This window comes from Theobroma umbraticum, unplaced genomic scaffold (genome assembly GCF_002168275.2).
Source record: "Theobroma umbraticum cultivar Fairchild unplaced genomic scaffold, ASM216827v3 scaffold_95.0, whole genome shotgun sequence".
Lineage (NCBI taxonomy): Eukaryota > Viridiplantae > Streptophyta > Magnoliopsida > Malvales > Malvaceae > Theobroma > Theobroma umbraticum.
Genome location: NW_018397257.1, coordinates 8,274,686 through 8,290,005, shown reverse-complemented (window position 1 = coordinate 8,290,005; position 15,320 = coordinate 8,274,686). Strand labels below are relative to the sequence as shown.

The window sequence follows — 15,320 nt, the reverse complement described above, 5'->3', positions numbered from 1 at the left end:
TGCATTCTCTTGCTGCAATTTGCAACTTTTCTGCAGTTGTATCATCCGATCTGTTTCGAAAATTTATCTATTTAATGATAAAAAAAGAGAATGTTAATAATAAATTTCCTAATATAAGGACAGAAAACAATATGTATAAACACTTGCATGCCATTAAAGAACACAAATGTTCATAAAGTTCTTGCATTCTTCTCATTGATTTCGTTTTCCAAAAAAATCTATATACTTAAGTTTCTCCATAATTCAAAGGTAATCCCCTCAAATTAAAACAATAAGGAATTTAGAAGGAAAAGCTAGAGAGATACTACAACAAATTTGACTTAAAACAACATATTTTTAAAATGTGTTATTAAAAATATTTTTAATAACACCTTTTTTTTTTATGTTTTTCGAAACATTTTCTAAATTTAACTTCACTATATAAATTTTTAAATGCATTATGAATAAAATGTAATGATAGAAATTATATATACTAATAAGGGTTGCATTTTTATATATTGCTACTAAATGTGAAAAAAAATGACGTTAAAAGTTTAAATAGGTGCACTTTTTAAAATTTTACTATAAAAATAATATATCACTTAAAGAAGTGTGATTAAAATTCAATTTTTTGTAGTGAGATCTAGAGAATAAGATGTACATTTTATGCCCCTAGTTGTTTCATGTTTAATTTTCACATTTACAATGATTTATTTTATAGCTTAGTGCTTGGTAATAAAATGTTAATCTCATTATTTTTTTAATAAAAGCATAAGATCATTATTGACAAATAAAAAGATTTAAAATCTCTTTATCATCATCTTTTTTTAAAATGACCAAAAAATCACTATAGAATATCAGCTTCTAAACGAATATTGCCTAATAGTTATATTTTACATTATTGTTAAAATAATTTCGTTCGACTTCTCTAAAGCAATTGGCTGCAAGGATGTATATCGTTGCAACGTCTTTGCACTTGAAACTTTTTTTTATCTAAGTGGTAGTTACAAAGACAGTGATGCGGGTTGTGATACACTTTTCTCACTGCATTCTTAATATGAAAATGCTGATTAGAAATAAACATTGTATTTTCAGGACAACCAATCGCGCGATGCAATTAGGTAAGAAACCACAACCACAACTCTTTGTCCTCATCATGGCTAATGCCAAATGCAATCAGATGGAAATCCTCATTCACTTCTTTACAGACAGCAATGAACAGAATACCCTTGAATTTACTTTTGAAATGTGTGGCATTGATAGTAACTATAGGCCGTATTACAGCCTTAAACCCCTAGATACATGCCCCGTACACCCAAAAAAAAATTTTGAATTGTTGTGCCTGATCGATAGCCACAACTATGATTATATCGGGATTTTCACATTTCAACATATGGAAATATGAGACTAAGAGTTGGAATGACTCTTTCGGGGGATCGAAAATAAGACTTTTTACCTATTCCTTTGCTTGCCAAGCCTTACCATACAAACATTGCAATCCTTACTTGCGATTCATCTCTTCCATTATTTCCTTAGGTCTTAATGGTGTTATATTATTTCCTTGCAGCCTAGGAGACATAAACTCACTAATTAACCTTGTGCACGTTGTTCGGTACCCACCTTGCAAACCATCAATAGTACCTTATGGAATGTGTGAACTTGCTAGTAATCTCCGTCAAGTAACTTTGTTGCATGCACAGTGAACTTTCATGCCTTGTCTTCACAAGTAACCTCAAAATAAGTGTGACATAATTTTTAACTCTAATCTCGAAATGCTATTTTAGCGCCAATATGTTTAAAACTCATTTCAATTTGGCCTTGGAAGAAAACACTTTTCCTCGGTGTAAGTGATCATCACTTGATCTGGACTTCTCTATGGCAACTGTTTAGAAGGAGATCATATCTGCACCCGGAATAATCTATTGATGAGATACCCTTGCATTTACCCTTTCTTGATCACTATCATTAGACGAACAAATCTTGTTGTCACTAGAGATGGTGTCGTTGTAAATAGGGTCTCGCATTTAACATCTTCTAGGACAACAATTGTCGCATTTAAACAATCATCATGCCTTCCAAGATAATCGTCATCATTCCAATCAGAAGTGTCATCCTCTACATAATCATCGTTCATTTGATCAAATGCATTGTCATTACTCACGACTGTCGTAGTGTCGTTTGAGAATGGCAATGGACCCACTAAAACCATAGGCGACTCTTACATTTGTTAGCAAGAACAAAGTATTTGGTTCGATGCACATTTTGATAGGAATTGTGCAGATAGCATTTGCAGACACCTCATGTGTGCACCGAGCTACTCAAACTCATGTGCGTATGTCGATGGTGATTGTTATTGTTGTCGATTAGGGACTACATGATATGGTATGTTTGAAGTGGCATAAATCTGATTTAGTTGATTATTATGTTGGACAACTTGTTCATGTGGCATAACATTTGTATGTCTTCCTTAACGGTCACAAACACTACAACTACCTTTTCATCTTACAGTATATTTTCTAAATCTTTATCGTCTCTGATAACTGGGTGTGAAACCTTTACGGCATGACTCAACAATGCATGTAGCTCGATTTCCTGATTTTATAAGTTTACCCTAACAATATTTTCAACTAACTTCATCAAGCCCAAAAACTACAAATCACTCCTAACATCCCTCACTCATATCTCACCACCTTTGTAAGTGTCATTGATCTAATGACAACCATATGTAATCATAAACTTCACATTTAACACGCTGTTGAAATTTAATAGAAACTAAGTGTCACAATCAATCAATTGATAAAAAACGTGTCATGCAATGCCTAAAAATCAATAACAAAATACCTAAAACCAATCATGTAATACCTATGTTTCACAGATGCAATGCCTAAAAGCCAATCAAGCAATACTTAATAACTAATTGATTTACCTACTAGCAAGCAAGTTTAAGTTGCCAAAGTCATACAGTGTTCTAATTTATAGATATATCTAACCAATTTTAACTTCTCAACTTTGAGATTTTATTCTATGAATATAAACTGATAAAACCCAAAAACCCAAAAACCCAAAACACATACCTTGATGTCATATTTGCTCTTTAGAGGGTGAGATATACAGTATTCGGCAAAAGAGAGAAATGAGAATTTACTTTTGGACTTTTTGTCTGGATGCCGAGATAGAGGAAACCGAAACTATTTAATTGTCTAAAATTGTTTAAAGGGCATTGTTATCAAATTATGTCAAAATTTGAATAAAAATAATTAAAATTATAATAAAAAATATTTTGAAATTAGATTTATGAAGAGGATTATTTCTCACATTTTTTTAAAAAAAATGCTGGTTTGACAACCTCTAGTGTATGGTTGCCTAAAGTTTGATGTTGACGGAACTTCTCATACATGACAGGGGAATCCAAGATTGATGGAGCGCTGAGGGATGAACAAGGTTGTGTAAAAATTCTATTTTCCAAGTCCATAGGGATTGGAGACGCTAACAGGGCAGAATTACTTGCAACCAAGGAGGCTTTCTCCCTATTTGTAGCATCTAGGTGGAGTCAAACCCATGGCATTGTTGTTGATCGGATACTGCCAATGCCGTGTTGTGGAGCAATAGACCAGAACAGAGCCCCTAGTGGCTGAGAGGAATTAATGAGCTTCAACAACAATATTAAAAGAAGGGTACAGAAGTGGTCTGTAGTGTACACTCCCCAGTCGGCTAACTTCCTTGCGGATCGTTTGGCTAAGGCTGGTGTGCAGAAGGCTAATGAGCTTCTGGTGGTGTACAGCCAGCTGTCTAACTGAGCTTCTGGAATTATGGTGGATGTGGGATGGTTGTTGGTTTGTATGGCCCCTGTTTTGTATCAGATTTTTGATCTCTTACAGCAGGGATATGTTGTGAAATGGCGTGGTGCTGCTGAAATTTTTTGTTTTGTTGCGATTGGGACCTGTCTAGACCATTTTATCAATTGTACAGGGGAGGGATTTTGTGGATAATTGTGAAACAAAATGTACTGGTGTCTGAGGCAGGATAGTCCAATTTTGGACTTTTTTTCATCTGATATTCGTGGAGAGAAAAGTTACACCATTCTTGGTGTAGAATTTCTTCCTTTTTGATGAATAAAATGATGCTGTTTCAAAAAAAAGAAAAAGAAAAAAAGAGGATATTATAACAAACGAAAAGGAACAAATTTCTATTCGTGATTCCACAAAGCTGAACATATATTTGTTCCAACAGCATTTCATATTCGTGAGGACAATATATAGTTGAAAGACACTATGATCAAATACACTTCGAAGATATTCTTAAACACTATTGTTGACGGCCATATAAATGCTTCATGCTGCCATGAATAAAGTAACACCAATTAAATTAGAACACATTTTCTGAAATAAATTTAAAGCATGAATTCTTGGAAGCACAACCCCTGTAATATTAGCTTTTCCTTGTTTGTTATCATTTGCAGATGTATTTTACGATGCCAGGAATATGAATATTCATGAAGTAATCATCCCAATCAAGGCATTTGGGGTCGAAGTAGAACATATCTTTCTCCACCATGCTCGATCTAGCCGCCATTCTTAACTTCTCGGTGTTTATATCATCAAAGCTGTAGCCAAGAGAAACATAGTTTTATGTCAAATGAATGTTACGTTTTTGTAACATTGATAGCCTATAATTTTACAGATTTCAACATAAAAATTTAGAAGACATACATGGCATCGAAGAACAAGTATGGCTTGTAAATGTCGACCAATCGCATGACAAAGTTGATCTTCCGATTGAGATCGCTGTAAACACCCTGAAAGAACTGGCAAAATGCTGTATTTGCTAATTCCAGTCCCTGTACAAGAAAAGAGAATGAATTCAACTTCATTAAAGAAACAACTGGAGGACGTGCTTTAAATTAAGTTTAAACAAGCCCTTCAGACCTTCAAAAGTAGCAAGTATCGAATTGCCATATATCTGTGGAAGCTGTCCATGCTGTTCATAACTTTAACCTTGCCAACTATTACAGGCTTTCCATCCTTGTTGATCCAAGGTTTCTTGGAAAAGTAACGGAAGCCATAGTCTTGAAGATTGTAATATCTCAGAGGGTTTCTTATAGATGAACCAACTTGATAAATGGTCTCGGATGGTTGACATGATGCATGAGCTACCATAGCTACAATCATGGCATTCACCACCATATCAGCTGGTATCTGCAAAAATAACCTTCTAATTAAAATTTTCATTCTTGGAAAGAAATATAATCATATAACTGGTAGAACAATGTCTCATGGGATATATTAGCATAGTGGACCTGTTACTATATTCTACTAATTGATTGATTCTGAACCGGAGACTTGGCAAATGCTTGTACCAGATACAAGCCAAGTAAGAAAAATGGAGGATAATTCTGAACTCACCACATCAACTATTGACTCTAAATCTCCAAGGAAGAATGTCAATTTTCCTTTAGCATAACCAACTGCAAGGCTATCGATGGTTCTATATCCACAAAGTAGAATTATTTGTCAAGAAAATTACAAGAGAAAAATGCGGGGCAAAAAGCTTAAAAATTTCCAGTACATATTTTTTTTTCCATTTTTTTCAATTATTCAGAACATCATTAGCACTTTGCCAAATACGTTTTCAAACGTTGATCCTACTTTTTTACCCTGATAATCAAATTACTTAAGAGTACCTGACTCCTTCAGCCCAACCAGGGAATGGCTCTTTGTAAGTGCTAGTTATGATGGTAGGCCGTATGATGACTGTGGGCATATTTCCTTTCATGTACCCAACTAACATTTCTCCCATTGTCTTTGTAAATACATAAGTGTTTGGCCAGCCATACATCCTTGCCCTGATTTATCATTAGAAATGATTTAACTCAATTGTTAGAATTTAACCTTGGAATGATCTAACTTCTAAATATGGAAAATTATAACAAATACATGCATATTTGTAGCATTATCTATATACACGTAACAGTCAAAACCTCAAGGTATTATATTTATTCTTAATAAGTTTAAGATTGGATGATATTTTCAAAAATAGTAAAATATTTATAAAGGAACATTCATATGCTTAAATTTTAATTTGAAAGTTACGATTCACACTCTGAAGTAAATAAAAACAAAGGGGGTGGGGGGCGACTATCTCCATTAGCTTGTCCAAGTCTCAATAAATATTTATATTTTTCAAAAAAGAAAAAAGCATAGCAAGTGGATCCAATATGAATATTCCTTTTTATTAAAGATGAATGTTTTTTATTTAAACAAGCTCAATTTTGATAAAAATGGTCCAAAGCATAAAAACCCAAGAAATTTGTAGCAAATGGCTTGCATCTTAGATATTGGATAACATCAGCACATGACTCAACGTCTTAAAATTTTCTTAATGGAATGGGTGAGGCATGGACCTTAAGGATAGCCGACATATCAAAACTATCTACATAAAAGATTCTTCTGGTTTTCAATTAACTGCCATTGCCAGCTAGAAAATATTACTGCAAGAAGATCCCTACTATTTTTTGCAGAAAGGAGTTATCACAAGTTCCCCGAATCAAATCATCAGGATCTTGCCAAAAGTAAGGGAAAACAAAATTCTATCTATAATATATAAAAATAAAATTCATACTTGAAGGAGGAATGTTCGGGTCAACCATCAAAGTTTACTAAGATTTGTTGGCAACAAGTTTGAGTTGACAAGAATGCCTAGTCAACAATTTTTATGATGTTTTTGGTGGGTCTATCACTAGACCTTAATTAAATGAAAATATTGAAGAATTTGTTCTGCAAATCAGTTTCTGTCATCAAGTCAGTCAATCCAAGTCAAAAAGTATAAGTCTCAATCAATTTATGACTTGTGTTTGCTTTCTTTCGGCAAATTGTAAAGTTTAACCTACTCAATTAATTTACTCTGCACACTCATGAATAACAATGCCCTTCCTTTCATTTAATCAATTGGGCGGCTGGGTTGGTTTGTGTTTGGTGGAGATTCCACCAAGTTATAAATGTGTTCGTCAATGTGTTGCTTCAGGTCTCTTCCCGTTATGTTTTAGTTTTGAGCGTGGGCTTCATACTATATTCTATATATGCTTTAATTCATTTGAGCCACCATAATTTATGTTTTAATTCATTTGATTTTTGGCTAACATGATAACATAATAGATATACCATAACTTTGTAAATTCATATAAAATTTATTTATTTTTTCATTTCCTCATGATTATTCATCTAAGATAAATCCTATTATGTTCTTGAAAATTAGCTGCAAATATGGTTAAGATTGCTTCCAATTACTAATTAATGTTTCAAATTTCAATTAGGCTTTTCACAAGTTATGATTTTGCGACACTTAATCCAAATCACAACAATTTTTATTAGTTTTGACATTCTTTTCTTCTTTCTTTGTTTTTTTTTTTTTTTTTTTTTTAAGGATCTTATGTTACTAGCACATTTGTGTGATGATAACCTAAAACCTTGGATAAAATAAATATGAATGATGCGACCCTTTTTTTTTAGTTTGCTGGTACATAAGTTTTATACTAAATATATAGCCTACGGTGGGTGCACCAGTCTCATTCTTTTATTTCATATGAAAAAGGAAATATTTGAACATAAAATTACATATATTTACCACTAAGTCAAATATCCAGAGACACCCATTTCATTATTATCATGTCAGGCTTGGCTAAGAGAATCTTATCCTCTTTATACAATGAAAATTTCATGTCAGTGACACAACATTATAATTGGCGGGACAAACATTACCAATATTTCAACCTAAGGTATAGTTGCGTGAGAATTTAAGAAAGACAAAAAAAAAAAAAAAAAGAATCTTGATAAGTTGATACATTTATTTGTAGTAATTATAACTTTATTAAAACGTGATGCATTAAAGTTCTGATAATTAAGAAGCCGGCATCGGAAGACATATATGAATCGAGATAGCCTAGCTATAAATTACCTTGAATCTTTCTCAGAGAGTTCACAACTATAGGCTATATAATACCATGAATCTATGTAAGAGATTTCACAATTATAGTCGCAACTACTTTCTCAAAGTGGGTTGAGTCTTTTAACTTACTGGCACCAGCAACCCAGGCCGGTCCCATAATATGAATGCATATGTAGATATTGCACATGCATTTGCTTACCCAAGTTTGACCACTTTAAGCTGAAATTTTTAAGGTAAAAATGAAGATGAAAATAGTAGTATTTACTAATTAATAAGTTCTTATTAACTTAATATTTTTATAAAGATCAAAAAGTTACACCAAAATATTTGATTCAGTAATTAAATTTTTCCTTTCTCAAATTAAAAAGTTTTAAGAATTAGACTTTCACGAACCTCTCAATGCCCAAATCTTTCATGGCTTGAGTAATTTCCTTCTCCGAAGCTCCTTGCGATCTTAGTTCCTCCATTTTTTCCTCTACCACTTTCTTCTCAACGTTAATGTCTAAGCCAGAGACACCATTGAGTGTTTCTCCCATGTTGTATGAGTTTTCTAGTATAAGCCCTGACCTTTCCCCTGACACATAAGCTGTAAAAAAGAAAAATAATTTAGTAAACATTATCATTACATCACGTACTAAAATAGAAGGGGAAGACTTTTCAGCACTTCGATCCCTACTTTGATATCTGTAATATACTTAATTAAACAAAATATAAATATTAGGTGGAAAAGGAAGAGAAAATCATTGTCTTCACCAACCTGTAGATACATGAACAAGCACTTTTAGTTTGACACACTTCTTGGCGAAGTTTAGAACAAATTTAGCTCCCAATGTGTTGAGGCCAAGGGCCACATCATATCTACATTGAAGAAAAACCTCAAAAAAGGTTACATACCAGATTATATTGTGTTATCTAAATTATTGATATTGCAAAATTGGTTTGTTATTAATTAATTAATTCTATTGTACCTTTCATCAAAGTTGGTGGTTGCAGCAAGGTTAACCACAACATCCACTTCCCTGCACATCTCTTGTACCAAATTGGAATCTTCCACACCCAAATCCTCACGAGAGATGTCTCCAGGGATAAGAGTAATTTTTTCTGATATAAATGAACTGAAATTTTTGCCATGTTTTTCTTTCAGAACTTTGAACAGGTCCTTCCCTATGATCTGTTTAAAAAAAAAAAAAGTCACCACATTAAAGGGGAATGCCTGAGGCACTGCGCTGAGTAACAAGATCATCAGCTATTCATACAAAAAACCGGAACTCATCAGCTAAAAGCAGGAAATAACTTTTCTGCTCCAAATGGAAAGACCAGAAAAGAAAGTTTTGGAAAGTCAAGAAAAGACAATCACTGCTGCAATGACTAGAGCCATCTTTTCTAAAGCACACACCTCATTGTGCAAACGGTGTATTGCAGATTTGTGGTCTGCAGCTCTTAAAAGAAGATATAACTTCTTCACATTGGGTTGAACTCTTAGTATTTTCTCCACAAAAACTGCATTCAAAGAAGCAAATTGAATACGAATATGCCTTACTTCATTCGCTGAGAGAGAGGAACAGAAAAAGGGGAGATGATACGTACTCTTTGCCAAAAACCCAGTGGCACCAGTGACTAAAATGGACTTGCTATCAAGAAACTGGAGAGCACTTCCTAGTTCCATTGGAAGGACAGTGGGAGAGAGAAACGAACAAAAAATGATATGATATAGCACTTACTTATAAGCGAGGCTAAAGACACAATTGCCTTAAAGGAAATCTGATGGCCTGCCCCTTTTATATTTTCCATGAGGGAGAAGGTACAGAGTGCAATTATGGGGTTGGAGTGCACGCAAGTGGTTGGGCGATAATTTCCCCTGGTGCTAAATTAATATTTTGAGGTTGCCCCATATTACTATATACCATTATAAAAATATAAGAGTAAGAAAACACACTCCATTATTTAACTCCTTTTTTAATAGCAAGAAAACTCCAACAGTTAGAACTTAAGGCTTTAACTATGTATGTGGTAATTACCCTATGTATGTGGTAAAATCTGCTTTAATTGTTTTTCTTTTGTCTTGCAGGTCTCCTACTTGATCACCACTGTTGAAAGTTTATGATAGTTTTTGGTCTTAATATTAGAGATCTCTCAAATTCAAACTATGGAATGGAAGGAGAAGAATTTACAGATGGCCAAAGAGAGTTATATAATAAATCTTCTACTAATATTTCTTTTGTTTAACACTTGGGTGAGGAGGTGACCTACAAAAACTACTATACAACTAGGAAATGTGAAGCTGACCATAAAATTGGAAACGAAGATCATGTTGTTGGATGAAGCTGACCTACCTTCTGTGGATTTTTACACTTCCGTGTTATTATGTCCATATTTTTCTAATATTCTTGATGACATAAATTGTTTTCTCATGTTAATTTTGATTTTATTTTGTTCTCCCCTAACATTACTGATAGGAAAAAGAATATGTTAATAAACAGTCAAAATTTTACATAAAAAATTATTAAAGAATAATCATATAAAAGTAACGAAATTATGTATATCAAATTTTATACTTATAATAATAAAACATTAAAAACCACCCCATCGCCAGTTTTGATCAACCTTACTCATAAGTCTGCAGTGATTTTGGAGGGCAATGTGAAAGGGCTCAAATCTCAGTAATTAAAACCTAATTAAGCACCTCAGCAATTTTTCTTGAAATTGATCTTGATGATATAACTTTTGAAAATTCACACAACTGGAATGGTGGTTTGACTTCTGAAAATGCTAGGAGGAGAAAAACATGTATCCTTTTTCTTTGCAAGACGAAACATGTATCCTTGCCCACAAAGGTGGGGTTCAGGGGGACCTAATGGCTTCCCGTCCCTCAACAATTTTAAAATTTTTATACTTTATTTTATTTTTTAAAATTTTATAATTTATTCTTATAAAGTTTTTAAAAAATTAACATATTTTTATATTTTTATAATTTTATAATTTTATTCCTATAATAATTTTTATTTGGTGAGATGTTCTACAATAATTAATCAACAATTGGTTTTAATAGGTTCACTCTTGTAAGAATTGGATTTCAAATTTAATAAAAATGCAGTGAAGTTGCTCACTTTTAGCACATTGTTGGACTCTCAGAATAATTTCAAATTGTTTAATGTTGAAAATATTTAAAATCTTGAAAATAAATATTATCCTGATGACTTTATTGAGCATGATAAAATGCATCTAAGCTATCAATTAGATCTATTCAAGCTTAACATTCTTCATAATCAAGCTTTAAAAAATGTATCTACACTTTTGAATTATGTTAAGTGCTAAAAAATATAGGAATATCAAAAGTTTACTTTATTGTTGACAAATTGATCCAGCTTGCTTTTGGCTCTTCCAGTTTTACAGCAACATCAAAACGTGCATTTTTTTATTATAAAACTCATTAAGAACGAAACTCATAATAAAATATCATATGGTTTTTTTTATAAATTCATTGATTATTCTCATTGAAAAGGAAATCATTTGAGATTTTGATATTGATTCAATGATAGATGTTTTCAACTCTATGAAAAATCGTTGAGCTTAATTAAAAATTCTCAATCTTAGCATGCAACAATTGTTAAAAAATATCTTTATTTTGTACTTAATACGTAATTGGAGTTATTTAGGTAATTTTTACATGAACTTTTGCCATTTAAATTACTTTATATTTTTATCAAACAATAAACTTTTAGAATGATTGTTTTATAGAAATTGTCTTTGCCCCCCAAATGCAAAATATTGGCTCTGCCACTACTTGCCCATACATATTGTTAGCACTTAGTTGGTGTTGTACCTTATCATCAATTAATAGAAATATTATGCATGCATACATATGCATATATATGTATATATATATTCACAATTAATTATATTTTGGATTTTTATATTTTTCCATTTTTTACACAATTATAATAGTCTCTTCACTTGTGCCATGGTTAACCTCCTTCTATTAAAGAAAATTCACATTGATGCTCGGTTGAATATGTATACATATAGTTATTTTCTTGGATATAATAATGGTAGATCTCATATCCAAGCAAAAAATATACTTACCATTGATCATTTTGTATGTTAGTTAATTTATATAGCTTCATCATCTCATATTTTTATCATCTTAGACCAAATCCCAATATTTAAGTGAATGAACTAAATCATCTTGTTACAAGTTATGGCCTCCCTCTCCTTGTCCCCCTCCCTTCTCTCTCTCTATCTCTCTCTCTCTCTCTCTCTCTCTCTCTCTCTCTCTCTCTCTCTCTCTCTCTCTCTCTCCATATATTTTTTTTATATTTTTTGAATTTTTTCTATTTTTTGGACCTTTATAATTCAAAACTTTTAAAAATTAAAAATTCAAATTAAAAAAATAAATTACATGACTTTTTAGACATGGGACACATTCTAATTGAATATGTTTTGACATGTTAAACATTTTGACTAACGAAATTAGTCAAAGGTACAATTAAGGGAGGTGTTAACCAACTTTTATTGGAGGGGTCAAAGACAAAAAGAAATAATGGTTAAAATTTTTAAAACTAATATGTTGAACTTAATTAACAATTAAAAGATTCAGAATAGATAATAATTTTGTATAAGATGTAAATCAAACGAAACAAGAAAAGAAAGACTTATAATAGTCCTTCCTCGACAATGTTTCTTAGATTTAAATTCATCAATTATTGACTCTGTACTGAAAAGACTAACAATGTCTTTCTCAATATAAACAACTAAATTATCTACAAAAAACTTATCAATTATTTTGTTTTAGAGTCTTATTTTCACAATTTTCATTACTGAAAAGGTTCTCTTTGTAGTTGCTATTAAAACCGGAAAAATCAAAACAAGGTGAATTGATCTATCAAATAAGATTAATGAAAAAAATGATACATTGATGAAATTTTAAGCAACAGCCAACAATGCAATACCACAACTTATAGTTCAAAATTACATAATAATTTTTTAATTTTTAAAAACTAAAATCATAGAAAATAAAATCCACATGATAGAAAGAAGAAGAACATGGTGAGTAAAAAATAAAACCCACATAACAAAAAAAGAAACAAGAAGAACATGGTTGATGGTTCCTAAAAATTTAGAGAAGAAAATCTAATGAAACTTAGAACAAATAGAATAGAAATGAAAAAAAAAATAATAACAATAATACTGATAATAATAAAAAAACTTTACCTCTTCTTAATTTCACACAATGGTGGTGAGTGATGCTGACAAGCTCATAAATCTCTATTAAAAATGAAGTGTGTTTCGATGGTGACCTATAGGAAAAAGAGTAAAATAAAAATAAAAAGACAAAATAGAAGAGAAAGAGAAAAACGAAAAGAGCTACTATAAAGTTAAGTAAGGTTTGTGGGGTCATTTAATTATTATTTATTTATATTAATTATTAAATAAAATTTATTTTAAGGAGTATTAAAAATATATAATAAATAATTTAAAAAATTTTGAGAGGGCCATAGCCTTTCATGATTAAGCTACCATCTGGCCCTAGGTACAAACTGATGAATGAAACTATAATTCGAATATCAAATTATGAATTTTACTTCTTCAAATACCCAACTGATTTTTTTAAAACAATATTACCAAATGTGTAATTTAATAACATTTTTTATTTCATCAATTTTTAAGACACTTTCACTAGGATCATTGGTGAGTGGTGTGAGACTACCCAAGTTGTTTTTCTAATTGCAATAAAAAAAGAAAAATAAGGTTTTTTTAAGACAAAAGTTTTAAAAACACCTATATATATTTTTAATTCTCTCAACTAAATTATAAAAAAATTTAAAAAAACTATAAATTTGATTTTAGATGGTTATAATGAAGTGACTTGTAATTAGTCTTTAGTTTAGCTTAAGCCTTGAAGTGTTCAAACTTGAACAATTTTCCATTAAATTTTGGAGGTTAAAAAGTATGGTGACACGATGTAGGGAAAGGTGTATGACAATTAAGTTGACGGTTCGAATCACTGTGAGAAGGGCTATTTTAAAAGGAAGTGTCATTTCAATCGATGGTAGACAAATCTTTATCGATAGGGCGATATCTAAGAAACAAGAAAGCTTTGGGCTTTTTACAAAATCAGAGGACAATGGCTCTGACTGCAAGTCCTACCAAGAAATTCTGATGCAAAAGCGAAAGGATGCTACAAATGGGTATAGGAAATCTAATGATGGTCGAAAAATCAGATCTAGGAATTTAGTGAGAAGTAAAAGCAATAACCCATGGGCGATTACTATTGCAATTCATGACAAAGAAGTGGAATGGGTTAGAAGGTGCTCTATAGCAACTTTGAAGGACATCTAACTACTCAAACTCATCAAACAAAGTTACTGTATAAAGGTTTGCCAATGGATATTCGACTTCTTTGTCACTTAAAGGCAATCATCAATTTTTGGGATGCTGAAGAAGAGAAAGTATGCCTTGAAAACTTTACTGATGTCTTTGCTACCTAATTTGAGTCCATTACTCATTACCCACTGATTATTAAGAGAGGCTACAAACCTACATGGGTAAGAATTGAAAATATCCCCATTCATCTATGGCACAAGATAACCTTCAAGAATATAGGGTGTCTTTAAGCGAAAGTCATCAAGGTAAGCAGCGTTACTTGTAATATGGAGCACTTTGATTTTGCTAGAGTCTTCACATTGCTAAACAAAAGGGTGATTATCTCAAAATGGAAAGAGATTGTGTTAAATGGGAGTCGAGTGCTCATAAGGCTAGTGATTAAGAAACAAGAGATTGTGCAAGCAGATACTAGCAACTCCAATGGCTTCACCGTGCATGGTGGTGAAATTAGTGAGTACTAGAGGATTAATGCATCAAGGGCAAGTATGTTTTTTCATTCTCTAAATTTGAATTCAAGTCAGTCACTACAAGGCTTTCTTGACAAAATTGATAGGATGACCCACAGTGAGCCTAGGGTAACTTTTGGTAACCTTGATATTGTGACTAGTGAAAGATGTGTGCCAAGGAAGTATCAATCAATTGATAGTGGTGCTATTACAAATAGTGCTAACATAAAAAACAACGTGGGCTGGGCGCCAAATATGGATAGAAGGCCAAATTATGAACCTCAAGCATTCATTGAGCTTATTGGAATTGGCCTTTTTCCGTGAGCCAAGTCAATGACTCTTTTATGCCCAAAGATTTAAGCTTTATAGAGGGTGGGCCACACTCTAACACAACTAAACATACAACTGGCATTAATAAGGAAGTCCTTTTCTTAGGGCTTGGCAGCAAAAAGGATGAATTCATGCTAGACATCCCATTTTAGTTCTTGAGCACTATTGAGATAAAGGGCATAGTAATTCTCAAAAAAGCTTGAACTATAAAAAAGAGCTTCCACAAAATTCTGTCAAACT

At 32.1% G+C, this 15,320-nt stretch overlaps 1 protein-coding gene across 1 annotated transcript; it reads right to left on the bottom strand.

The window, feature by feature from the left end:
• Positions 1–4,154: 4,154 nt before the first annotated feature.
• LOC110412999 (fatty acyl-CoA reductase 3-like) lies at positions 4,155–9,664 on the bottom strand. Its single transcript, XM_021423677.1, has 10 exons — positions 9,508–9,664; positions 9,317–9,420; positions 8,889–9,091; positions 8,678–8,778; positions 8,314–8,506; positions 5,660–5,821; positions 5,382–5,463; positions 4,905–5,174; positions 4,689–4,816; positions 4,155–4,582 (listed from the first exon to the last, which is right to left on the bottom strand). Exons 1-10 carry the CDS (start codon positions 9,584–9,586, stop codon positions 4,429–4,431), a joined length of 1,476 nt encoding a protein of 491 aa, XP_021279352.1. The 5' UTR covers positions 9,587–9,664; the 3' UTR covers positions 4,155–4,428.
• Positions 9,665–15,320: the final 5,656 nt, after the last annotated feature.

What these genes read in the sequence shown, in the direction of transcription:
- LOC110412999 (XM_021423677.1), bottom strand. Translation starts at nt 9,586, where the DNA reads ATGGAACTAGGAAGTGCTCTCCAGTTTCTTGATAGCAAGTCCATTTTA. An exon ending in AAAGATTTGGGCATTGAGAG is followed by an intron (nt 5,822 to 8,313) that starts GTTCGTGAAAGT and finishes ATGATAAATCAG; the next exon opens with GGCAAGGATGTATGGCTGGC. An exon ending in TAGAGTCAATAGTTGATGTG is followed by an intron (nt 5,175 to 5,381) that starts GTGAGTTCAGAA and finishes TTATTTTTGCAG; the next exon opens with ATACCAGCTGATATGGTGGT.